General features: G+C 43.6%; 1 protein-coding gene across 2 annotated transcripts in view; it reads left to right on the top strand.

Moving 5' to 3' along the window:
• Window positions 1-25786, top strand: part of CEP192 (centrosomal protein 192) — a 190263-nt gene extending 164477 nt beyond the window's left edge. The window contains exons 42-48 of one of the 2 annotated variants that reach the window (XM_040353922.1): window positions 6323-6402; window positions 7647-7739; window positions 7834-7953; window positions 10061-10173; window positions 10489-10612; window positions 17501-17559; window positions 24097-25786. In XM_040353922.1, coding sequence (XP_040209856.1) covers window positions 6323-6402; window positions 7647-7739; window positions 7834-7953; window positions 10061-10173; window positions 10489-10612; window positions 17501-17559; window positions 24097-24232 — 725 coding nt within the window. In that variant the 3' untranslated portion in view covers window positions 24233-25786. The remainder of the gene's footprint in view (window positions 1-6322; window positions 6403-7646; window positions 7740-7833; window positions 7954-10060; window positions 10174-10488; window positions 10613-17500; window positions 17560-24096) is intronic. The other variant, XM_040353923.1, reaches the window with a different exon arrangement.
• The last annotated feature ends 1868 nt before the right edge of the window (window positions 25787-27654 follow it).

Raw genomic sequence — 27654 nt, 5'->3', positions numbered from 1 at the left:
CCCAGCTGGAGGATTCCACACGGGCCGACTCCAGAGACCTACATGCCTTGCAACTCCAAGTCAAGGCTCTGCAGGAGAAGTCCATAGACACGGAAAATAGGCTCAGGAGGAATAATATCAGGGTTCTCGGCCTCCCCGAGAAGGCAGAGGGCCTCAGGCCTGCAGAATTCACAGAAACCTTCCTGATCACCCTCCTGGGCCTACCTGCCATGCCGCCTACGTTTGTTGTGGAAAGGGCCCACAGGGTCCCCCCCAAGCCTCCGATTCCAGGAGCTCCTCCTCGGCCTTTCCTTCTTCGCCTGCTAAACTACAGGGACAGAGATCGCATCCTATCGGCTGCCAGGGAGAAACGGGACCTACAGTACAATGGGGCCAAGATCATGCTATTCCCTGACTACTCTCCAGAGGTGCAGCACCGGCGCCGCTCATTCACCGAGGTGAGGAGATGTCTGCGGGATCAAGGCCTCAAATTCAGCTTACTTTACCCCAGCAAATTGCGGGTGATTGACGGGGACCGCACACGCTTTTTCATGGATCCGGAGGCGGCTATGTCGTGGCTGGACAGTCGCTAAGGACCCAACCTCGTGGCAAGTACCCTTTGGTTGTCCTGTTGATTTCCCCTGAGATGTCTGCCTCCCCTCACCTGCTGCATCGGCTGTCGCTGCCCCCCTTCCGATGATCCCCCTATACCTGCATTGACTTCCAGTCCCTTTGATTCATCTCATTTTTGACCTCATTTAAGTATGACATCCATGCATGCTGTTGGGGTGGCCAGCGATGCCCCCCCCTTCCCTCCCCCCTCTCTGCATGCTGGTGGGGATGTGAGCCTGCTGAACTATCTGCTATGCTCCTCGATACCCCATTGGGACTTGGCAGCCTTCTCCCTGTTCCCTGCTGCCCTTAACATGTATGGTTCTCCTCTCCCTCTCCCCTGTATGTCCCCATCCCCTCCTGGGCTCCTTCTGCTTTCACTGACTCTGGAAGTTGGCCGCTACGCACTGACAGGTTGTGAATCAGCCTTTTTTCTTCCTTTTGGTCCATAGGAGCGGTAGCTGCTCAGTGCGCAAACCAGGACACGCACCTTCTCGGCCTACAGACGTGGTGGCAATCCAGGTTTGCTATCCCCCCCCCCCTAGTGCTTTGACACCCTTGCTCGCTAGAGCCTGGACACTGACCGTTGGTCTGTTCTATACCTGCCGTCCGGGTACCGGAGTAGGCGACCTGGCGCCTGGTGTGTAGGGCCCCCCATTTTTAGGGGCTCACTTACACCTTTTTGTTTGACCGTTTGGGGGGAAAACTATTCCCGCTCCTCACGACCGTTGTCGGAGGGTCGGGACATAGTAGGATAGGCACCCAGTGCCTGGGAATGTTGTTCTTCTTAATGTCTGTTTTTTTCGTTACGCTCAATGCTTTATACTGTTCTTTGAATACACTATGCTCAGATGTTTATGTTATGCAGTACTGTGTGCTTGGGATCTTGCTGCTCATGGGGGGCTCTGGGGTGCATCTGGTTAGTTACCCCTTCTATTTTCCTCCTACTCCACCTTATGGCTGACCGCCCGCCTGACTCTTTCACCATTCTCTCCTGGAATGTCAGAGGCCTTAATTCTAAATTTAAGCGTGCCACCCTTTTTCAATATTTAAAATCCCGCTCACCCCAACTCATTTTACTCCGAGACACATCTCATGGGCAGCAAGATCCTAACTCTTAAGAAGCCATGGGTACAACGGGCGATACATGCCACATACTCCACGTATGCCAGGGGCGTATCGATCCTTATTCATAAAAATTTCCCCTGCGTGATTGAGGAGGTCCGCACAGACCCCCTGGGTAAATACGTGATATTGGTCTTCACGCTCTGGGCACAGAGGTACATTATTGTCAACTTATACATCCCCCCCCCCCTTTTCACCTGCCTTACTATATGAGGTGATGGATAAGATCGCACCGTTCTGTCCCGGGAAGGTTCTGGTAATGGGTGACTTTAACGACATACTATCGCACGATCTGGACAGGCCTGTGCCGCCTAAACATCGATCCCTGGACCTGCCTGCCTGGGCCCAGGCGGTGGGTCTGGAGGAGATCTGGAGATGGAAGCATCCAGGGGCGAGGGCTTATTCGTGCTTCTCGGCCTCCTACAAGACCGCGTCCCGGATAGATCTGGCCTTCTCCAACCCCGCACTGTTAGCGGATGTGTTGGAGGTGGACTATCTTCCAAGCGGTCTGTCGGATCATAGTCCTCTGATGGTGGAACTCCGTTCTCCGGCATCGCGCAGCGCTGCGCTCTGGCGGTTGGGCGCTCAATGGGTCACTCATCCCGACATAGCTGAGGTCCTACCCCCTCTTCTCTCTGAGTTTTGGGAAAATAATGCAGGAACTTCCTCCCCTGAGGTTGTCTGGGATGCCTTTAAGGCATATACCAGAGGGCAATACATCTCCTCCATAGCCAATGTCAAGAAACAACACTCGGCCCGGACCAGGGAATTGGAGCAAGCCACTACTGACAGCACTGACAGGTACAATTCGGACCCCACCTCGGATCATTTTGATCTACTGATGGCGGCCCAACGAGACATGCAGCTGCACCTGGCAGAGGCAACGCGCCTGGAGATCCACAAGGGCAAACAGCAGGCCTTTGAACAGGGGGACCGTAATGGCCGCCTGTTGGCTATGATGGCCCAACATGACCAACCTCTCACGACGATTTCGCTCCTCCAGACTCCTGGGGGTGGGACAGTGTCCTCCCCACAGGATGTCCTCCAAACCTTTAGTGACTTTTACAGGACATTATATTCCTCCAGTTTGCCCACAGACTTCAGACCCGAGACCCTACAAGCCCTGCTGGACCCTCTGGCGTTGGGCTGGCTATCAGATGAGGAGCGGGAGGCTCTGGTCCGACCGATTACGGCCCTAGAGGTACAGATCGCCATCCAGTCCTTCCCACCGGGCAAAGCGCCTGGTCCAGACGGGCTCCCGTTAGACTTTTACAGGGCACACGTGAGCCTCTTGGCCCCCCTGCTGGCCCAGCTATACACTTCCAGCCTGACAGACGGGAATCTCCCTATATCCATGTACCACGCACATTTGACGTTGATATACAAACCTCCCAAGGATCCATCCCTGTGTGCCTCATACAGACCCATTGCTCTCCTTAATACTGATTTCAAAATCCTAACTAAACTCCTTGCCCTCCGACTATATCCCATGCTGCCCACTGTGATAGACTCAGACCAGACGGGTTTCATGCCCCGGAGGTCCACGGATGTGAACCTCAGGAGGCTCTTCACCAACATACACACCCAACATATAAATGAAGGAACCAGGGCCGTGGCCTCATTAGACGTCGAAAAGGCCTTCGACACGGTCGAGTGGCCTTTTTTGTGGGAGACTTTGCGACGGATGGGGTTTCCTTTACTTTTCATCAAGTGGCTTCAGGTACTGTACAGGGCCTCCACTTCTTCGGTGCGTCTGAGTGGTGGACTGTCTGTCCCCTTCAGGCTCTACAGGGGAACGCGGCAGGGTTGCCCTCTATCTCCGGCCCTTTTTGCCCTTGCCATTGAACCGGTGGCGGAGGCCCTCCGCTCCTTACCACTCATTAAAGGTCTCCGTGTGGGCTTGCTGGAGGAGAGGGTGGCCCTGTACGCGGACGATTTGTTACTGTTCCTGAATGACGCTGGTCCCTCGCTGCGAGGCGCTCTGACTGTGCTGAACGCGTTCGCCTCGGTCACTGGGCTCAAGGTGAATTGGTCCAAGTCCCTGCTCTTCCCGATTGACCAGGCGGCCAGGTCCACCTCCCTGCCCGATAACCCGCTATGTTGGGTTAGTTCATTTAAGTACCTAGGGGTGCAGGTCTCTGCCGTGGCCACAGACTTTATCTCGCTTAATCTATCCCCAGTTTTACTAGAGGCTCAGTTAAGGCTCAAGGCATGGGATAACCTGCCTTTATCTGTCTGGGGGCGGGTTAATCTTCTCAAGATGAAAATTGTCCCAAAACTGGTATACCTCTTTCGCCACTCCCCTCAGTGGGTGCCCAAGTCCTTCTTCCGTAAATTAAATCAAATTTTCTCCTCTTTCATTTGGGGCACCTCTCCGCCAAGGTACAAACTAACAACGTTAATGAGGCCGCGAACGCAGGGGGGAATGGCGTTCCCTGATTGCTATAAGTACTTTCTGGCAACCCAGCTGGTGACCGCGGCCTGGTGGCTACGGCCGGACGGGACCAACACCTCCACCGCCCTGGAGGCCTCGGTGGTCGGTTCGCTGGAGGCCCTTCGGTTCTTGCTGTTCCGGGGCCCCCGCGCGCCGCACCCCCTGACCCCTTCCATGCTTACCACTCTACGGGCGTGGCGGACGGGACTAGCTATTGAAAAATGTAAACCCTCTGAGGTTTCCCCTAATGCCCCCCTCTGGCTGAACCCCACCCTGGACCACCTCTATAAGCTTCCAGACCCCGCGGCGTGGTCAAGACGCGGCATCAAATTGATGTCGAACATTGTCTCGCAAAATAAGTTGATACCCTTTGCGGAGCTCAAATCCACATTTAATTTACCTTCACACTATACTTTCAGATATCGCCAATTGTCGCATGCATTTGCAGCGCAGTTCCCGCGGTCCTCATGCATTGTAGCTCAGTCGGAGTTAGAGAGGACACTTAGGTTTAGCTGTGATGCAAAGCCCACCTCGCACCTGTACTCATATTTGATCTTCGTGTCTCTCCCCCCCCTGGACGGGCTGCGATCCAGGTGGCAGGGAGATATTCCCACGTTGGATACTGATGATTGGGACGATGTATGGGATCTTCCCTTTAGTACCCTGGTTTCGGTTCGGGATAGACTGGTGCAATTTAAAATTGTCCACAGGGCATATTTCACCCCACACAGACTTCACAAGATGAACCCTGCGCATTCCCCGGAGTGCTGGAGATGTAGCGCCTCTCCCGGCGACTTCTCCCACATTTTTTGGACATGCCCTGCAGTGAAACAGTATTGGGAGGAGGTGCTAGAATTGACTAACAAGGTGGCGGCAGCTCAACTGCCCTTGGCAATGGAGGTCTGTCTCTTGGGTATCATTGAAAACATTGTTACATCCTCCGCCAAGCGTACACTGATCAGCCTGCTACTCTTTTATGCACGTAAGAACATTGCTATGCACTGGAAGAAACCCACGCCCCCCTCCCTGGTACAGTGGAGACGTCTGGTCAACGCCAGCCTCCCCCTGTACAAGGATACATACTTCAATAGAGGCTGCCCGCAGAAGTATGACAAAGTTTGGAGGGCTTGGTTGGCGGAGTCCGAAACTGCTGGCTAAACACTTCATGTAAACCTTACCTCTCTCATTTAGCCTGAGTCCCACTGTTAGCGTATGTCAGACTACTGTGTCGGCACGCGGTGATTGTGTCATGTCAGAGACTGGGTGCACCCCCTGCTCCCCAGCAGTCCTTACTTTTGTTATTGAAGCACACTGTGACAATGAACTATAACGTGTATTCGCTTTTACATTGTATGCATATTTGAGCTGTGTAACTCTATGTCCTATCTATTTTGTTCTTCTTTCTGTACTATCTGAAAAACTTTAATAAAAACAATTTGAAAAATAAAAATAAAATTGAAGCCTCTGGGGTGTGCAGTACCGCATTTTGCCAGAGGTGCGGGAGCGCCGGTGACACTCTGAGCTGTTCGGAAACACTCCGTTCCCGAGTGTCTCTGAGCAGGTTCGAGTGTTTTTGAAGGTCTCCGCCACCCTCCTACCTCTGGTTACATGCGGTATTGCATACACTAGCAGTGCGACTGAAACAAATGATCTGAGTTTCCATCATTTCCTGTGGGGAAACTCGCTTTGATATACGAGTGCTTTGGATTACAAGCATTCTTCTGGAATTAATTATGCTCGTAATCCAAGGTACCACTGTTTTTATGGCATGCTTGAAAGTACCTACACTGTTGCCTCGCATGTTTTCATTTACTATTTTCGTTTTTCTTGATGTACCTCTGGAAAATCCCATGGGAATTTGGAGCGTTTTGTTAAATTACATTATTGAAGTTTGAAGTACATCATTGTGTGTACAAGATCACTATATGTATGTTTTTCATTTCAGGAGATGTAGCATTTTTTCCTTTCTTGCTTCCGAGTACGCTTTTGTTTCTGCGGCACTCTTGAAAGTACCTGCGCTGTTTCCTCAGATATTTTAGATTTGCCAAGATGCCTAAAGCATCTTCAACTTTTTTTTTCTTCTCCACTCAGTGAACTTCAGTGCTTCAGTTGTTTAAATGTGTTTTTTATTAAGCAGCCACCGAAAAAACCTTGTTTCTTTTATTTCTATAGAAACTTTTTTGGATGTTGAAAATCCCGGTAATGAAAATGTTAAATGGCATCTCTCATCTTTTGCACCCCCCTACGTAAAGGTATGTAAATGAATACAGCATAATATTTATTTAACCACTTAAAAACAGGGCCAATTGTGACATTTTTCACTTGCATGAATAAATCTACATTTAATTGTCAGAATATTACTTATAACCCCCAAATATATATATATATATTTATTTATTTATTTATTTATAGCAGAGACCCTGAAGAATAATATGGTTGTTTTTGCAATTTTTTGTGTCGCACGATACTCGCACAGCCATATTTTTGACTTTATTTCAGGAAGTTTCACCATTACTGCGAATAACCAATAAGGATACAAAAACAAGTCCTAAGCCATCGCAGCATAGACAGAATATCGTACAACAATAATACAGAAATATATCCTATGCAATAAGTGTTTACATGTACAAATCTTACATGGAAACACAATATAGATAATGATGGGTCTCTGGTGAAACCCTTCAAGTTTATTCCAAAATATTTATAACCGTGAATAAACCCCCCTGTGATGGGCAAGGGGAAGAATAAAAGAGATTTGGGGAGGGGGGCAACCATGAGTGCGCAGGCATTTTTTAAAAACATAATTTTTCCAGAAAAAAATACAAGTGAATGTTGATGCACTCAAACACAATCTAATGCACAATTGTTTTATAAAATATGAAAGATCATGTAAAAAGATGTTGCGTCAAGTAAATAGAAACCTAATGTCACGCTTAAAAATTGCACACCTTGTGAAATAGTGACAAATTTATGGTACATTAACTTATCCTTCGGCAATGCTTTAAACCTTTAATTCTGAACTAGTAACTTGTACCGTTGCTAGAATTATTGCTCTCACTCTGAGGATCATGGTGATACCTCACATATTTGTTGTGATCACTGTTTACATAGACATGCAGCATTTAGGTATGCGTATGCATTTGCTAGTTACCATGGGAGGATGGGACACTTTCAACTTTATTACTATTACAAGGTATTAACAGCATCCCTTGTGGTAGCATTGCCTGTGTGTTGGGTACTCTTTACTGAGAGTACCCTCTCCCCTGTCATCAAAAACATCTTAACAAACCTAGATGGGTTTGATCAGCTGCTTTACAAGCTGGCAGTGACTTGTTTACAGCAAGCAAACTGTAAGTGACATAATCCTTGTATCTTTCCTTTTACCGTGTTTACCAGACCCGAGAGGTCACACAACTTTTGGGTTCCCTATTCGCTATAACAAAATCTTCTTTTATTTTTATTTTACAATGTTACACATTGTATATATTTGTTTCAGGGAGTTGACTGCAGTGATATTTATCGTGCCACCTACACAGTTTTCAGATGTTCTCAAGTGTCGGGTGTGCTTGCAGCACTTGACAGATTAAAGGTAACAAAAGTGTCATGTTTTTTTAATTCCAGTCTCTGAATGTGGTACATGCATAACTACTTTTTTTTTTTTTTTTTTTTTTTTTTTTTTAAAGCTACCAGTTACTTTCTACCCCAGAGATAAGGGTGACTATACCCAATTTTGGGACCTTGAATGTCATCCAATATCAGAACCACATTTCAAGCATAAAGTGAGATTTCAAATGTGTGGAGAAGTAAGTGGAAAGAATTTGCTTTAAACCTTTTAAAAGGGTTTAGTGTTTTTCCTTTGCTATTTACAAAGTACCTGGGCTACGGTGCCTGCCTAAAAGTTGATGTTTCAGTCATATAGATTAATTTACTATTTAGCATAACTACAATGTGTCTGTAATTATGAGCCCAATATTTCCCACAAGGTCTTATCATCCAAGCAAAAACTTTATTTGTAAAACAAAAACTGCCTTTTCTGCCCGAATAGCACAGCCACAGAAACAGTCAGGTCCTGGGTTATAATGGCTCCCGTGTCTGGAAATGCAAAACCCTTTCTATTCCAGCCTCAACTGTGTGAGAGTACCCTTCATTTAGCAATGAGTTATCACAGGTGCAAGGAAACTGGGACAAAAGTACCACAGCGCATGAGTTTTGTAGGTGGCCTACAGGAAACTCGATGTCTGAATTCTGTGAAAATATCTGGGTGCAACCTTCAGTTTCCAGGGACCAGAAACGCTACACACCTGCTATTCTCCCTGACTCTGTTTAGGGTTCAGAGGAGGCACTTCCTTTCCTTGAGGTTTTGTTGGAGAAATGGATTGAGGACCCCTATTTTGTAGCAAAGGACACAAAGGCTATTTTTCTTCCCCTGCTTTTTATGATTTAACATCTATGGCTTCATGCCAACTGCTTTCCAATTTGGACACACTAATTGACACGGTTCACACTAGTCTTTACCAAGCAGTAGCTGACTCTCCACAGCCTGAACAAGACCTACAGGCACTAAAAACTGGTTGTCAAGAAAAACATTTCAAGTCCTATACCAAACTGGTGCGTTTTATTGGGACTGACCCAAATCTTGAAAGAGTTTTCACGCCTCCTAAGCTTTTTGTTGAAAATGATTCTATAGAGAATTTAAGAAATGGACTGTTCTGGTAGTGCGTCCTGCCATTTCTCAATGCCAGTTCTCAACACCTTCCAGTTCCTTTTAATAATTCTGTTAATGGGCATCTGGAAGTTTCTTAATGGTCTTCCTGGCCTTGAAGCCAGCTATTGCTGCCATGTTAATTTGCCAGGATATAGATAACTGGACAACCCACATGAATAGAGACTATAAACCTTTCTCTTGGCTCCCTACACGCTTATGCTAGGTACACATGGGCTGAAATGAGTTGGCTCTGCAGTCACACCGCTAATCACATGCTACATATGGGCTGTGATTGACCCTGTCTGTACCATGTGATCACTGTGAACAATCAAAGAAAAACTTAATAGTACACGATGGATCTATTGTGTACAATTGTCATGTGATCTGCTGTGATTGGCCACAGCAATCGCGTAGTACTGGCTGCATTGCGACCTGGGAGTACGTCTTATGAAAATCCTCACAAATGCTGGTCTCTTCCTGCCAACTTACACCTTGGCATATTATGCATGCATTCTGTCCTGGCCATGTCCTGATAAAATGTGTGTGGGGACATCCCATGACTGTTGGATAGAGGGTTCTCCTCTTCAGTGGAATCTCAACCCTATGGGTTAAACAGTTCTGTCCTCAATGGCTACTGTTTTTTCTGCCTCCTTTTTCTACATATTACACCCTCATGGATTGAGGGGTTAAAGCACTAGTCGGGCTCTAAGGCAGGACAGAGGACCCAATTTATGTTTTTGACACTATACTGCAATACCTTGTCTATTAAATGGTTAACTGAGGTGATCCTGTAATTGCCCCTGATGAAGGCAATTTGATCTCTCTGAAACACGTCGGTGACGGAAGACGCACTGTATCTTATCCACCACTGATGATCGTTATTTCTTCCGAACAGGGTATGCTGTATTATGTGGATGTCATTTTAATGATCTATTGTAATAATAAAATGGTTTTATCTTTACTAAATTGCAAATATATACAATGCGTTGAAAACATATTCATACCCCCTGAAATTTACCACTTTTTGTTTTATATGTTGCAGCCAAAAACTTTAATTTATTTTTGGGAGATTTTATGTGATTGACCAATACAAAGTGGAAGGAAAATGATAAATGTGTGTTTTTTTTTGTTTTTTGTGGCATGAAAAGTCAAATATTATGGGTGTTGTATTTAAAATGATTTAAAGCCTTTATCTTCTTCTAAAGGGTACCATTATTGAAAATGTGTTGGTGAGAGCTTCTACTCATGCTTTAGTAAATGAAGTTCCAGATCATCCAAGAAGAAGATCCGGCTCTGAAGCTTCTTCATTGAGAACTGTGTATGTAGTAATAACTTTATTTTTAAAATAGATGTTCATAATCCTGTGTAACAGTTTTAATTTGTAATGGTTCATTAAGGCATAGTTGCATCCCTACTATGCTAGCTTGATTTTGATTTGGTTAGAGTTGACATGAGAACACAAATAGAAGGGAAGTCTTCCAATGGAAACACTAGTTCTGGCACACCAGGTTTCCCTCACTTTGTATGGATTTCCTCCCATGTCCTGGTTTGGATAAAACCATTGGTGTTATAGCCCTCACTCTATCCAAAATGGGGGAAAACTCTACTTAAATTCTTGTATTTTGATTTCCAGGCAAGATGTGACTGCAAAGGGAGTTTTTGCTTCAGACCAGTTATATACTTTTCCTCCTACACCAGTTGGTGAATCCAATACCTTAAAAGTAAACCTACGAAACAACTCTTTTACAACATACATGGTAAGATTTATTTATTTTAATTTTTTTCTTTCAAAATTACTTTTGCAAAGCCTAAAGTAATCTGAGCAACATAACGGTAGGTGGACAACTTTCTTCTGAATATTGAGATTTAAAGGGAACTGATAAGTTAATAACAAGCCCTGTGTGCTTAATAAGGATGAGCTCTGGCGTGTTCGCATAGTACACGTGCAGAGCCCGCCAGGAAGTGTGCACGGCGCTGTGCTAATCACAGCCAGGGAGACATTGTCCCGATGCTCGGCTGCAGAGATCAGGAAATGTCTCCCTGGCTGTGATTAGCGCAGCGCCGTGCACACTTCCTGGCGGGTTCTGCACGTGTACTATGCGAACACGCCAGAGCTCATCCTTGGTGCTTAACCTTCTGTTAAAGTTGCTGTAAACCCTCTCCTATACCCAGTGAAGTGAATAGCCTCAGACGATACACAGAGATGAAACCAATCTCTCCTACATAAGTTTTACATGTATATCAGCTGTCTTCAGCTTTCTACACTCTTTAGAAAGTGCACATTATGTTGGTAATCTTCCTTCCTGTTTCAGCAGTGGGTGTGGGTTCTGGGCATACACTGTGAGAGTTGATTGGCAGAAAGGCACATCCCCCCTCCACATAGGAAGAGGAACATGCAGAGCTGTACTGTGAATAGACAAGCTCTCTGCCTTTCTATCTCTAAGCACCCTCCTCAACACAAATTTATTTTATCTCCTGTGTTGGGGAACTTGTCAGAAGGTAACTCTGCTGATTACAGAAGAACGAAGCAGCAGAAAGACACAGGACTTGGAGGTTTGGAGAGGGAACGGTTAATATATTTCAAGTATTTTTCTTTTCATTTTGATGATTATGGTAAAAAAACAAAATTCTGTATCTCAGAAAATTAGATTACATAAGACCAATAAAAGGATTTTTAATAAAAAATGTTGGCTTACTGAAAAGCATGTACAGTATAGTATCCGCTCAATACTTGGTTAGCGCTCCTTTTGCACAAATTACTGCAGCAATGTGGCATGGCATATAGGCAATCCATCTGTGGCACTACTGAGGTGTTATGGAAGCCCAGGTTGCTTTGGTAGCGTCTGTCATGTTTTGATTGTGTCGGCTTCTTTTGATATAGTGTCTCACCTTCCTTTTGACAATACCCCACATATTCTCTATGGGGTTTAGCATCTGTATGTGCTCAGGTCAGATTTCAAGAATAGGGTTTACAACCACTTTTAATGTGTATCCTTAAGCCAGAGCTACACTGACAATTTTTAAAGTGATTGTAAGGCCTTTTTTTATTTAAAAAAAATAAATAAATGTTGGACTTCTCTGCTCTGTGCAATAGTATTGCACAGATGGTCCCTTACCCACCTTTTCTAGAGTTCCCTGCCAGTGCTCTCTACTCCTTGTGCGTGCCCTCTTAGTAGCTATGTGCTTTGGGGGCGCCTATGTGGGCGTGTTCCAGAGCTGGGCAATGTGCATTTGTAGACACATTGCGGCTCAGCCACATCCCCCTCCCTCACAGGATTTTACTTACCGTATTTATCGGCGTATACCGCGCACTATTTTGCCCTGAAAATCAGGGCAAAATCGTGGGTGCGCGATATACGCCGATACCCGCTTTCCCGCCACGAGTTTGAATACTGCGCCGGCATATACCGAGCGCAGTACACTCGTGAATCTTCGGGCAATCTCGGCACCTCTCGCACTGACGTCCTGTACGTACAGGACGTCAGCGCGACAGTTGCCGAGCCTGCTCGAAGATTCACGAGTGTACTGCGCTCGGTATATGCCGGCGCAGTATTCAAACTCGTGGCGGGAAGGACGCGAGGACACCGGACCCGCTGAAGAGGACACCGGACCCGCTGAAGAGGACACCGGACCCGCTGAAGAGGACACCGGACCCGCTGAAGAGGACACCGGACCCGCTGAAGAGGACACCGGACCCGCTGAAGAGGACACCGGACCCGCTGAAGAGGACACCGGACCCGCTGAAGAGGACACCGGACCCGCTGCAGAAGGACGCCGGACCCGCCGAAGAGGACACCCGAAGCCGCAGAAGGACGCCGGACCCGACGAGGCCGCCGCGCAAGACACCAAAACTGTAAGTACAAAAAAACAAAAAACTTTTTTTCCACAGGATTGGGGGCCACTTTAGGGGTGCGCGTTATACCGCGATAAATACGGTACAGCCAGATTGCCAAAGTCTCCTGTGAGAAGAGGTAATGGCAATGCTGCAGACAGGAAGGTGCTGGATCGGTGAATGAGTCAGGTAAGTGTTTAGGGACAGGGGAGGGTAATAAATGCTTTAAATTGGTTCTAAAGGCAACACTTTTTTTTTTACCTTGGTGCATTACCTGCAATAAAGTGAAACATTTCCCTGTAACTGTTGCCCCCCTTTGTATATGTACCTGAGTCTTGTGTCAATCAAATCCTGTGAGGAGAAGGTGGAGTTAAGGCACGCTGTGTGTGTGTGTGTGTGTGTGTGTGTGTGTGTGTACAGCCGTGGCCAAAAGTTTTGAGAGACGCAAGTATTCATTTTCACAAATTCTGCTTTTTCAGTGTTTTTAGACCTTTTTGTCGGCTATTGCTATACATACTGAAGTATAATTACAAGCATTTCATAAAGGCTTTTATTGACCATTACATTAAGTTTATACAAAGAGTCAATATTTGCAGTGTTGACCCTTCTTTTTCAGGACCTCTGAAATTCCCCCTGGCATTCTGTCGATCAACTTCTGGGCCACATCCTGACTGATGGCAGCCCATTCTTGCTCACTCAATGCTTGGAGTTCGAATTTGTGTGGGTTTTTTTTTTTCACCTGCCTCCTTGAGGATTGACCACATCTTCTCAATAGGATTACGATCTGGGGAGTTATCTGACCGTGGACTCAAAATGTCCATGTTTTGTTCTTCAAGCCATTTAGTTATGACTTTAGCTTTATGGCAAGATGCTCCATGCTGGAAAAAGCATTGTTCCTGGTTGGGAGAAGTTGCTCTCTGAGGTTGTTTTTGTACCATTCTTTATTTGTGGCTTGGTTCTTAAGCAAAATTGTGAGTGAGCCCACTCTCTTGGCTGAGAAGCAACCCCACACATGAATGGTCTCAAAATGCTTTACTGTTGGCAGGACACAAGACTGATGGTAGTGCTCACTTTTTCTTCTCCAGACAAGGTTTACAGATGCCGGGGATGAAAGGGGATTAATCAGAGAAAATGTCTTTACCCAGTCCTCAGCAGTCCAATCCCTGTACCTTTTGCAGAATATCAGTCTGTCCCTAATGTTCCTGGAGAGAAGTGGCTTCTTTGCTGCCCTTCTTGACACCAAGCCGTCCTCCAAAAGTCTTCTCACTGTTCATGCAGATACTCACACTTGCCTGCTGCCATTCCTGAGCAAGCTCTGCACTGGTGGTGCCCTGATTCCGCAGCTGAATCAACTGTAGGAGACGTTCCTAGCGATTGCTGGACTTTCTTGTGCGCCCTGAAGCCTTCATAAATACAGTGGAAATTTTTTTTTTTTTATGGGATGAAGTTCATTTTTATGGCAAAGAGGGACTTCATCTGCATCTGATCACTCTTCATAACTTTCTGGGGTATATGCAAATTGCCATAATAAAAACTGAAGCAGCAGACTTTGTGAATATGTAATATCTGTGTCATTCTCAAAACTTTTAGCCACAGCTGTATGGACACACACCTCTCAGCCAGGGAGAGAGCCAACAAGTGTGCCCCCCCTGAAGCAGCTTGCAGTGGGTGCACACATATGAGGTTGAGCTGAGAGCGCTGGCAGAGGACCCTAGAAGAGGATGTTTTGTGTTGCTCTGTGCATTACTATCAGAGCAGGCAAGTATAACATGTTTATCATTTTAGTAAAACATTTTTTACAACTACTTACAATTATTCAGGTTTGTTTCTAGTGTACAGTTGTATGTTGTGTTTTTTTTTTTTTTTTTTTTTTTTTTTACAATGGGTATCCTGATCTTTAATGCAGTTTCCTTTTAAAAGGTGCTTAATCCCTTTGTGACAAAGTGTAAAATAAATCGTAACGCCAGAACAGTTTTGCAGCTTTGACCTGTGTTGGCCAAACTATACATATCGCAACTGCTTGGTGTATCCAGGTGGATTATACCTTGTTTTTTGCAGGACAAATTAGCTTTCATTTGGTGGTAAATGGTAATGGATCTCTCCTGATTTGATTTATTTATTTTATCGAAGGAAAACTGGCACAAAAGTTTATACAGCTACAGTGCCTTGCGAAAGTATTCGGCCCCCTTGAACTTTGCGACCTTTTGCCACATTTCAGGCTTCAAACATAAAGATATAAAACTGTAATTTTTTTTGAAGAATCAACATCAAGTGGGACACAATCATGAAGTGGAACGAAATTTATTGGATATTTCAAACTTTTTTTTAACAAATAAAAAACTGAAAAAACTTTCAACTCATACAAGAAGACTGATCAGAGATGCAGCCAAGAGGCCCATGATCACTCTGGATGAACTGCTGAGATCTACAGCTGAGGTGGGAGACAATCCGTCGTATACTGCACAAATCTGGCCTTCATGGAAGAGTGGCAAGAAGAAAGCCATTTCTTAGATATTCATAAAAAGTGTCGTTTCAAAGTTTGCCACAAGCCACCTGGGAGATACACCAAACATGTGGAAGAAGGTGCTTGGGTCAGATGAAACCAAAATCGAACTTTTTGGCAACCATGCAAAACGTTATGTTTGACGTAAAAGCAACACAGCTCATCACCCCGAACACACCATCCCCACTGTCAAACATGGTGGTGGCAGCATCATGGTTTGGGCTTGCTTTTCTTCAGCAGGGACAGGGAAGATGGTTAAAATTGATGGGAAGATGGATGGAGCCAAATACAGGACCATTCTGAAAGAAAACCTGATGGAGTCTGCAAAAGACCTGAGACTGGGACGGAGATTTGTCTTCCAACAAGACAATGATCCAAAACATAAAGCAAAATCTACAATGGAATGGTTCACAAATAAACATATATCCAGGTGTTAGAACAGCCAAGTCAAAGTCCAGACCTGCATCCAATCGAGAATCTGTGGAAAGAACTGAAAACTGCTGTTCACAAACGCTCTCCATCCAACCTCACTGAGCTTGAGCTGTTTTGCAAGGAGGAATGGGCAAAAATTTGTGTCTCGATGTGCAAAACTGATAGAGACATACCCCAAGCGACTTACAGCTGTAATCACAGCAAAAGGTGGCGCTACAAAGTATTAACTTAAGGGGGCTGAATAATTTTGCACGCCCAATTTTTCAGTTTTTTATTTGTTAAAGTTTGAAATATCCAATAAATTTCGTTCCACTTTATGATTGTGTCCCACTTGTTGATACTTAAAAAAAAAATACAGTTTTATATCTTTGTTTGAAGCCTGAAATGTGGCAAAAGGTTGCAAAGTTCAAGGGGGCCGAATATTTTCGCAAGGCACTGTACATTTTGAAAAGGGATTTATTTTTATTAAAGTGGTTGTAAACCTTTACAAACCACTTTTCACTACAGGTAAGCCTATAATGTGGATGTCTCCTAAACCTGCATGGTTTAGGTCATTTCCACTGTATCGGCACATGCGCACTGAAGAAACGGCTTGTTTGCGCTGTTGCTTCAGCTGATGTGCCGTGACCGGTAGCTCCCGTGCGCATGCACGTGATTAAGGTCTTTGCGGCTCTGGCCAACCACATCGCCTGAGCCAGCGAATATTCCGGACACATTTTGCCGGTCAGCGGTGTACAGGGACATCTGCACCAGCTTTGATATAAGTACATTTTTAGCCTCTTCAGTAAACTATGTAACATTAAATTAAAATGGTACCATCATCCAGAATCTAGATAGCGAAAGGGCTCAGGGAACCCCAAGAACCCAGGAGACCCCAAAGGAAATGAGCGGGCAAGGAGGACTATTCCGGTACAGAGTGGGTGATGAACCCAGAAAAGAGCAGATATATGAAAAATGGGTGAATTTATTAATATAGTATCAAAAAATAAAAACGTCAAACACTAAAGGCAATTAAAACCGTACACCTATCGTGATGACCGATCAGATCACCAAAATTGCAGTCCCCAAATGGGGAATCCAGGTGAGTGTTGGGGTCACGGTACGAGGAGTCTCTCTACTAGTTTCGCCAAGGGGGTAGATGTGGAGATGGACTTATCAATTAAGTAAGCATAAGAGGGGTCCTGAAATAAGGTGCAAATGGTAAGAGGAAAAATATGTGCTGGCATAAACGTGAGCCGTAACCAAATAGAGTGTAAAAAGTGGATAGAGAAGAGGGATAAAAATAATCAAAAATTATGAAAAAATGGGGGGGGGGGTCTCCTAGGTTCTTGGGGTTCTCTGAGCCCATTCGCTATCTCGCTTTGATATAAGGGAAGTATTTCGTAATGAGCGAGTATGCGATGCATACTAGCTCATTATGCCTTTGTCTTGCTGGGTTTTTGTTTTTTTGTATGTGTTTACAACCACTTTAATATTACCAAAACCTACCACCAAAGAACTACCCAAAATTCTCCTGACGATCGCTGCAATACCACATATATGTATATTTGCTATTTGTACTTGTAGCAGGGACCTGGGGCTCTGTTCTCCCAGCTCAAACACATGTACACATTTATTTAGCCCAATGGAAGAGGCCTTGTATGTGTGCACGCGGTGGGAAGGGGTTAATATATTGTAATCCAAAACCTGTATGTGGTCAAGAGCTTCCAACCTTTTCACTGTCTGTAGGAAGCTTATTTATATTGACCTGACTTATTACCAATAACACATTTGACTTGAGTGTGCAATGATTTTCTCTGCATTGAATCTGCATGTTTTATTAATAATAAGATCGTAATATGCATGTGTGTGTTTACTGCATCTTGTATTGATTTGCAGCTGAAATTTGTTAGTCCTAAAGAGCCATTTCATATGAAGCATTCCAAATATTCCTTGAGGTAAGCTCACAGTACTTGTTTTGATATTGAAAATTTTACTTCCATATGAATGAGTTATGTTCCATTAGCTTATTAGCATGTGTATGAAGTCTGCATTTGTTGTTCTGTGTACCCGTTTTGGGTTTATTGTTTTAACCCTTATCATAGTGTGTTTTTACCAACTGCTTGAAGTTAACTGTTCTCTAAATGGTTTGAATTGTTTGCACTGTTTAAACTTTTGTTAGTTATGCAGTGTATTATTATTTGACACCTACACATGTATGACTTGCTGTCATATATGTTGTATAGGTAAAAAAAAAAAGTTAAAGGGGTTGTAAACCCATTAATGTTTTTCACCCTTATGCATTCTATGCATGAAGGTTAAAAAAAATGATTGTTCCAGCGATGAGCAATCGAAACCAGTGATGCCGGGGTGGGGCCAAGTCCTGCTGTCTGTGTCAATGGAAGCAATTCAAACTCAAACTGGAATAAGAATGTGAATGAGGGAGAGAAAGCGCCAGCCTGGTAAAAGCAGATTTAAATGGGGACAGAATGTACAATAAAACCAAATCATAAATATGATTATAATTGAATGATAAAATGGAAAAAGCACTTTTTAAAGTGAAGAAAATGCTAGTCATATGGAGGGCAGTGGGAATCACTCAGGCGCTATGGCGAGACTGCTGACAGGTGAGGTAAAAAAGCCCTGTGATGCAGTCACATGTGGAGATCAGCGGCTACAGATGAGAGGTCACACCACTCGGGGCTTCTGTTGCTGCCTGCGGTTGCTCGGTCACTTGCCACAGATGCTGGTGAGATGTCAGGGCTGTGCTGTGGATGGCAGAGTTCACTGATGGGTTGTGAAGGCGGCCAATCAGAGGATGTCAGTAGCCGCGGCTACTACAGCTGGGGCTGTCAGATGGAAGCTGGGAGCTGGTCGTGTGGACTCCCCTTGGATGTGTCCGTTTCAGGTTGAGGATGATGGCACTCCGTGGTGTGGTGGAGGCTGTGTTGACCTGAGCTGGGGGCACCAGATACTCTGCCTGTGCACCGGCGCTACCAAACTGTCAGCCTGCTTCAATGTGGTCAGCTGGATTTGAGGGTGACGTAGAGGGGCGTGGTTACAAGTTTCAGGACCCCACCCCTTTATCAAACCAGTAGCAAGTACAGGAGAGACGCCATGGCGGCTCTGGCCAATCACAGCACCGGAGCCCGCAAACCCAGAAGATGTCGGCCCTGTCAGCAGTGTGCCGGTGCCGATTCAAGTCATCGTTCAAAGGTAAGTATTTATTAACAAGCTAGTATGCATACTAGCTCATTATGCCTTTGTCTTGCTTGGGGGTGTGTTTTAGGGACAGCCATCACATCCACATCCTGGTATTGATGAGGACTCCTGAGGCTGTCACTATGGTGAGCACACAATCCATATGGTTAAAAAATATTATTTATTGTACAAACATGATTATAATAAATTATAGAAAAATAGACATATCGAAATATAATGACCAATAGCACTAAGCTAGAGTTGATATTTGATACTTGTTTCCAGAATGGTAGGAATAGTTCAATTGATAAAGTAATCCAACACGTTTCGCTGAGTTGAACCTCTGCTTCTTCAGGGAAACTTGGAGTGTAATTAATAAAAAAGAAAATATATATAGATATATAATGTGTGTGTGTGTATATATATGTGTGTATATGTATATGTGTGTATATGTATATGTGTGTATATGTATATGTATATGTGTGTATATGTATATGTGTGTATATGTATATGTGTGTATATGTGTATATGTGTGTGTGTGTATATATATATATATATATATATATATATATATATATATATATATATATAATTTTCTTAGATTGAATGAAAAACCTCATTACAATCACAAAAATCTAGAGAATCTAGATACATATTCATCTCAAAGAAATTCAATGGTACACCATTAACCACTTCCATACCGGGCACTTACGCACCTTCCTGCCCAAGCCAATTTTCAGCTTTCAGCACTGTCGCACTTTGAATGATAATTGCGCGGTCGTGCTGCACTGTACCCAAACAATTTTTTTATCATTTTGTTCCCACAAATAGAGCTTTCTTTTGGTGGTATTTGATCACCTCTGCGGTTTTTATTTTTTGCGCTATAAACAAAAGAAGAGTGACAATTTAAAAAAAAAAATTTTTTAACTTTATTTAATAAATATCACAATTTTTTTTTAAAAAAAAATTTTTTCCCTCAGTTTAGGCCGATACGTATTCTTCTACATATTTTTGGTAAAAAAATCGCAATGATCATATATTGATTGGTTTGCGCAAAAGTTAGAGCGTTTACAAAATAGGTGATAGATTTATGGCATTTTTATTTTATTTTATTAATGTTTTTACTAGTATTGGCGGCGATTTGCGATTTTTTTACTGTCACCGTGACATTGCGGCGAACACATCGGACACTTTTGACACGTTTTTGGCGCCATTCACATTTATACAGCGATTAATGCGATAAATATGCACTAATTACTGTATAAATGTGACTGGCATTCAAGGGGTTAACACTAGGGGGTGAGGGAGGGGTTAATATGTATACCTGTATTGTGTTCTAACTGTGGGGGGAAGGGGGGTGACTGGGGGAGGTGACCGATCTGTGTCCCTATGTACAAGAGACACAGATCGGTCTCCTCTGTCCCCTGACAGGACGTGGAGCTCTGTGTTTACACACAGAGCTCCACGTCACTGCTCTTTCGTTACCGATCGCTGGTACCTGGCGGACATCGCGACCGCCAGGCACGCGCATCGGCATCTCGGGGACGCGCCGGCGTGCTCGCGCGCCCCCCAGTGGCCGGAGGAATACAGGACGTCAATATACGTCCTGATGAGTTTTCAGAGTCACCGTGGAGCCGTCATTTGACGATGGCCCGGTACTCTAGTGGTTAAAAAGTGCTCACCAACTTCATTAAAATATAGCTGTGTTTTTCTATGGATGCCAAGGACCAGGACTGTAAGTTGGCCAAGTAGTCCATGATGTCATTGCACACAGGTGGTTTCGGGCAGAAACGTTTTTTTTTTTTTTGGTCAGCATACTATGCTATAAACACAAAATATTAAGTAACGTGACTGGCATATGACATGCATGTACTAAATTAAAAAAGTTCAAGCAATAAAGCAACATCCATCCCCAATCATATCACCAGATAACCCTAGTCACACTACCCCACCACACATGTATACACACACATTCACATCCCTCTCCAATCATCATCCATTCCCCTCCCCACCAAACCAACCATCCACTCCAAAACACCCACTTCCCCATTGGGCGATAAGGGGTGGTCCAGCACAGGTGACACAACAGTCAAGCCAAACCCTAATTCCAAACCCCCACCAATACCAAACCATCCCACCCTCCTAATTCCCTTGGGGCTATAGCAATTAAACCCATTAACACCCCTTGTAGGATCTCTAATAAGACCTATTGCAGCTGGATCCATCCATGTGACTTGCACCCCCACATTGCATACATACACCCCCCCCAAATACCACGCACATCATAGTATTCCCCCCCCCAAACCCACATTATGGTCATAAATATCATCTCAAGAGTCTCACATTGGCACCCGGGCATCAATGTGTCCCACATCATTGACATCAAAACCTCTCATGTAGTCAATCCGTAGTGCATACCGCCATCCATAACAATTTACCTCATCAAGCAGCTCCCTGAGGCATCACACACAGCCTCGCAAGTGATATCTGATAATTTTTCCATTAATTAATCGCAATCATTCAAATCACATTTCAAGAGCCAGATCCACACGCTAACAGGAGAATAACATTATTTTGGTCATTGCACAGAAATCCCAGATGGGGAAACTAGGACTCCTAATGGGCAGAGTAGCCACTATAGAAACGGCTTAAAGGGGAGTGCCATATTTAACCCAGGAGGTGAAGTTGCCTTTTGGTTATAGTTCCATTTGGCTTCTTGTTTCAGGATTTGTTTATCATCATAACCCCCCCTCGTGGATTTTGAGGATCCTTTCAAGGACAAAAAAGAAATCACTGATGGGTTTTGGCTTTGTCTCTGTCCCACATGTTTGCCAATAGGTGTATACAGGAGACCTACGTCAATGTAGAAGAGGTGATCCTGCATACGTTGTCCAAAGGTGCGATTGGTTTTACCAATCTAATACTCCTACTGTTTGACAGTCCGCATATGATTTTGATTTAAAGGGTTTGTTAACCCACATATCTTGGTTTATATATTCTGCTCTGTCTTATAAGGATATGTCCCCCTGTGAGTGTGTGTGTGTGTGTGTGTGTGTGTGTGTGTGTGTGTTGTATAAAAAATTAACGCATATACCTTGTGAGCACTGATGAGCAGTCACGTGACGTGCCGCATATCTCCCCATCAGAGAGCTGGCGCGTCACGTGTCCATTAATCAACAATTAAGGTATATATGGCTTTTTATTTTCTTATACAACACACGGACATATCCTTAGACAGAGCAGATTATAAGCAGTTACTTTGTACTTGGTGATTATCGAATAAAGAATTTGGACGGATTCCAGAGTGCAGGTTCTTTCCATGTGTCCATATTCCAAGTTTGTGATGAGTGGGAGGTCTGAAACTGGCACCTGGAGAGAAGGTACCAGTAACCAACATGCATATTTGGAGGTTTTCACAGAAGAGCGGTGCTACCCTGTATGTACAGATTATATAAAGTAAGACACATTACAGCAGCAGGCGGGGGTGGGCCCTGACACAGGAGCCGACGGGCATATAGGAAGGAGGGAGGAGCACACAGGCGCAGAGAGGAGAGACAATAGAGTTGCGGATGACCGAGGCACGTAAACTGACCACAGTGTCAGGGCTCAGCAGCCATGATTACCGTGGTCAGTTTACAGAGGGGAGGGAAGAAACTGTCAGGATTTTAGATGTTACAAGGGTCTAAATGATACAGCACAAGCACTGGGTCATAAAACATCCTTTAAAGAAGCAGGATCTTTTTTGGGGGGGTTTAACATATGCTTTAAGTATTCCACCCCATGGGAGTGCATTTCCCTCCCTAACACAAGGGCACTGGTCACATCCACCACAGCAATAGGTACCTACACCCCGCACAGCCCCTTCAACGGGGTCTGGGGGTAAATGGTGGCTGTAAACCAAACTGTCCCTAACCGCCAGACTCTGCTAAACACCACCTCAGGCCGGTGACATATAGTTGTATTTTAATGAAGTTGGTGAGCACTTTTTAATGGTTTATTTTCTATATGCACCATTGCTGAATTTATTTGACCAAGATGAATATGTATATAGATTGTTCTGATTGTAATGTTTTTCAATCTACCAATGACTATATACAGCGTTTCCCTGAAGAAGTGGAGGTTCAACTCTGAGAAACGCAGATTACTTTTTCTATATTTAATTTTAATTATGTTTGTACAATAAATAAAAAAAATTAACCATATTGATTGTGTGCTCACCTCAGTGACCGTCTCATATCCTTTAAAGTCCTATTTTATACCAGTCGATCTCCTTTCTATGTGTGCTTGTAATTAAAGGACAAGTACAGTCAAAGCTTGTTTGGCTGTTCTTCTCCTGTGAATCACAGGAGTGCAGTTTGTTCTGCACTCCTGGGACCTGTTTTCAGCCTACACAAAGCCAGTCCAGGCTCGGGAATCTGCCCACATGCCTGGAGCTGCACCTAGCTCAGCCTCCCAGCAAGCCGCTGAGTGCCTGAGCCGCCCAATCCACAGCCCAGCGCTCTAGTGAGCATGGAGGCAGAACGGCTCTCTGCTCACTGAGCTGTGAGAACTGAGCAAGTGGCAGTCTTCGCTCGGTTCTCAGTGTTGGAGCCGGTGGGGGACAGATGCAGCGTCTGACCGATGCTGCTTTGAGGCAAGTATGATAAAAAAATTAAATCCCATACTTTTAACTGTAAAAACTATCGGTGTTTCTCAGCAAACATCATATAGAGGAATAAGGCAGTTTTGTAGCAGCATACACACACGTTCAAATGGATGAACGGAGTGAAAAAATAATACCTGGTACTTTGGATATAGAGACGTGTGACTTGCTTTATTTTGTCTTTTAAAAAAAAAGCTTGTGGTGATGGGTTCAGAGCAGTCGCATAAGAATGGGGAACAGGTCCTCAGGCCTGTGTTGGCGCCTGCTAGACAAGCTTAGTACTAACTTATTTTCTCATTCATTCAGTCAGTTATCCAGATTGATGCATTGCAGTCAGTTATCCAGATTGATGGGACAATGAAGGAAAGATGAGCTTTTTACTGCTGGGGAAAGGGTCAGAGGAAACCTGTTGCTCTGACCTGCACAGGGGAAGAAAACGTTTGCTCTATGCAAACACTGCAGCCATATTTTTGAAAATGTACTTGTCATTGCTCTAATTTTTCCTATAAGTCCTTTAAAGCGAAATGCATACTGCAGTGTAGTTTTATCTGCTTACCATCCATGTCTATTTAAATTCTTAATGGGTTTGTTTTTGTTTTTCTTGTGGGATCACCTTGATATGCTTAATTTTTGATTTTTTTTACTTTTATAGACCTCACCACTATATCAACATACCAGTGAAATTCAAACCATCCACCATGGGCAAGTTCGAAGGCTGCCTTGTTGTTCAGACAGACGCCGAAGATATTTGTATTCAACTTGTTGGTGAAGCACTGGCCAAGAGATGATGTTTCCTGAACAATCTAATATTACTGTTAGACATTCACATGCAGAATTGAAAAATATAATAAAATATCAGGATCAGTAAGGCAAAGTGCTGTAACCTATTCCAGCCAATCAAATCATCTTTAGCTAACCTGACTACAGTAAATTGGAAGCTGTTTACTGCACTTTGCACATTAATATTTTGCACAGCTTTATTGGTTAAACCCATATGAATTTTCATGGTTTAAACTAGTGATGCACTTTTGGTAGTACTATACATACCGTACACATTAGGATATATGGCTATGCCTATTTTGTACTCTTTCCTTGGTTAAACAATGGAGTTCATGTACCAAAACTGGATAGTGCATCTGCAATCTGGTGCAGCTGTGCATAGTAGCTAGTCATCTTCTAACTTCAGCTTGTTCAATTTGACAAAAAAAAGTTAGCTGATTGCTTTGTGTAGAACTGCACCAGTTTTGCACACTCCAGTTTTAGTAAATCAACCCCATTTCTAAGCTAATCTGTAGAGAATGTAATTGAAAATAAGTTTTAGTGTTGTATGTCCATGTACAGTGGAAATATTTTAAAGGCACGGTTTTATTTCCCCTAACAATTTTTTGTTGGAGGCAGTGGTGCAAAAGTCCCATTTAGTATTGCAGAGCGAGGGAGGTTAGGATATAGACTGGAAGTGTAGGCTTGCATATAGTGACATGTGAAACCCAATAATGTGGATTACCTGCACTGAACTTGACGTCTGCCTCTGTCAGATGGTTCTGGCAAAACATTATACAATTTTCTTGTAGAATTACCAAAACCATATAATATGAGGTCAGATTAAACACTTTTAGTTTGTACGCAATCAGGCAGGCCCTTGTACTACATAATTGAAGGTAAAACTTAAGGCAATTAAATAAAGTTGTATAATATATGGCCAGCCTTTTTCAGCCCTTTTATTCTCCCTCAGTCTCCCTAGCCAACTGGTTAGGAATGAGATTTCTCTCACACTGCGAGATACTGTAGCAGAAACATCAATGTCCTGTTCACATTTCTCGACTTAAAAGCATAACCTGCTACAAACCGTACACCATGCTTTTGAATTATGCTCATTCAGCTTTTTCAGATGCAATGACTTGAGGTGTGTTTTTTTTTAAATGAGCTTTTTTTTTTTTTTTTTTTCCATCTGGGCTAATCAAATTGAGTGTCAGAATGTGTAAATGTGCATTACAAAGCATCAGCACTTTTCAGTGTGTGTATATCTTTTAAGTTTGACACTGAACATGCTTTGTCTTTTTCAGCTCTCTCCATTTGATATAAATATATTTATTTCTCCAGTAGTGATCTTTTTTTCCAGTTTTGAGAATGTTCTATTTGATACCCAGATTTGTAAATTTGATATGTCATTTGTGTTCTTTTGCATGTATTTAATGTGCGTGAAATACTTGTCCAAAGACTCCATCAATGTGCCTTAGACTTCTGCTGTGCTCTCAATTTGAGGAAGTAAGCTTTCCTGGTTAATAAAATTTGGTGAACTAAGGTAAATTAAATGAGCAATAAAGTTATTTCTAATTTTTGATGATTTTTTTTTTTGGTCTCTAATATCTACAGCCTTGAGGTTGGTAAGATTTAATGGATTGTCGGATAATAAATGTCAAATGCTGCCATGATTATGTTGTGCTTTTATTATCGCTATCACTGGCATTTGGGGGTCAAATGAAAGCAGAATGCCACCAGGTCATCTGACATCTGAACTCCCGTCAATTTGAATATGACCTGTGTCATCCTGTTCCCAGAAGCCTTTGATTCCTGGGCAAAACCAGAAAATATGTAGTGTGGTTCCTTCCTTGTTCGCATCTCCGGCACAATGAGGAGCATTGTGGAAAGAGTTATTCAGTGTTTGGGGAACCCTGTACTACCGTGAAAATCATTTTTCCTGTATAGCACAAGATACGGTTTCTTTGTGGGTCATCTGAGGTCTTTTTTCCCTTATTGTATTTTTCAAAAAGGTCACTTCAGTAGGATGAGACAGAATATCATGGGATTGGAACAAGCCTGGTTGAATTTGTTCTGTCTCCCAACAGAGCGTCTTAAGCAGCATCGGTGGAGGAAAAGAACAAGATTTGCTCCAGAGTTGGGAAACAAAATGATGTAATGGCAACGCTTGCCTTAGGGGGAGAGGAGGTTTGAACATGCTTTAAACTTCTGACAGTGGCTGCAGATGTCCATCTGGAAGAAAGCGAAGAAAGGGATAATTTCTTAAGTGGTCAATGGGAGTATTGCTTGTTGACCAAGCATTTTACAGGAGGGCTGCAATATAAGCCCTACCCCGAAAATAAGCCCTAGTTTAAAATGCTTGCAAGATCCTATAATCCACTCAATTACAATAGTATATAATGTATAGTATGTGTGTTTCTGTAATATAAATACGGGGAAGAGAGCTCTGGCGGGTCACAGGGGAGTACAGCAGCGCTATAATGAAGGTATTTGGCACAATTATATTACAGAAACACACACATTGTACATTATATACTACTGTAATTGAGTGTATTATAGGATTTTACAAGCTATTTAACTCAGTTCACACTGGGGATTCCTGACAGGCAGGGAGAGGGGGAGAGAAGACGGCATATTGCATGGTAAGACCTACCCTGAAAATAGGCCCTACTTTGTCTTTTGTTGCCATAAATAATATAACACCCAGGCTTATTTTCGGGGAAACGCAGAATTATGGTTTATATGAGGGGCGCATCTGCTCAGTCAGAATTGACCATTTTGCCATTCGTAAACAATTTTAGGCTTGAACCAATTACCGAATGATTGTAAAGCAATCTAACAATGTCCTAGGATAACCAGTGGAGTTCCTCAGACTTGGCAAGTCCTTAACGCAGGCCAAAGTCAATGAGATTTATTGGCCACAAAAACTTCCCAAATTCACATTTGACCTGATTAAGAAAAGACTTTGGGATTCATACTAGTGTCTAGAAAAGGCATATGAGTCATGGAAGCACATTCATTTTGAGTACACCATTTCTCCTGAACCACGAGAGGACGCATGACCAGTTGGCTAAGTCTTGTTAATTCTTTAAGAATGACAGAGAGTTGGTGGAAAACATGTTCGTCCTCTAAAGAGGGAGGAGAATAACATCCAGGTATTTTATATGGATCTGTAAGTGGGTGATAGGATTCTGTGCTGGCCAGCATTGATATTCAGGGCCTCCAACTTCTGAAGGGTTTTTGGAAATTTCATAGACCATTGTAACTTTGAGATTCTGTTAAGATATTGGGCAAGGAGACCAGAAGCTGAGTTATAGGAAAAAAAAGCAGGTAGTCTGCATATCCTGCAAGTTTGTGTTCTCTGAGTTTGTTTCCAGTCCTCTAATATTTAAGTTGCCCTGATTCAGCACAAAAGCTCAAGGGTCAGTATAAAAATGAGGGGAGACCATTG

The sequence above is a fragment of the Rana temporaria genome, chromosome 5, assembly GCF_905171775.1.
Source record: "Rana temporaria chromosome 5, aRanTem1.1, whole genome shotgun sequence".
Lineage (NCBI taxonomy): Eukaryota > Metazoa > Chordata > Amphibia > Anura > Ranidae > Rana > Rana temporaria.
The sequence above is the reverse complement of the archived record's forward strand: the minus strand, read 5'-3'. Positions and strand labels throughout refer to the sequence as shown.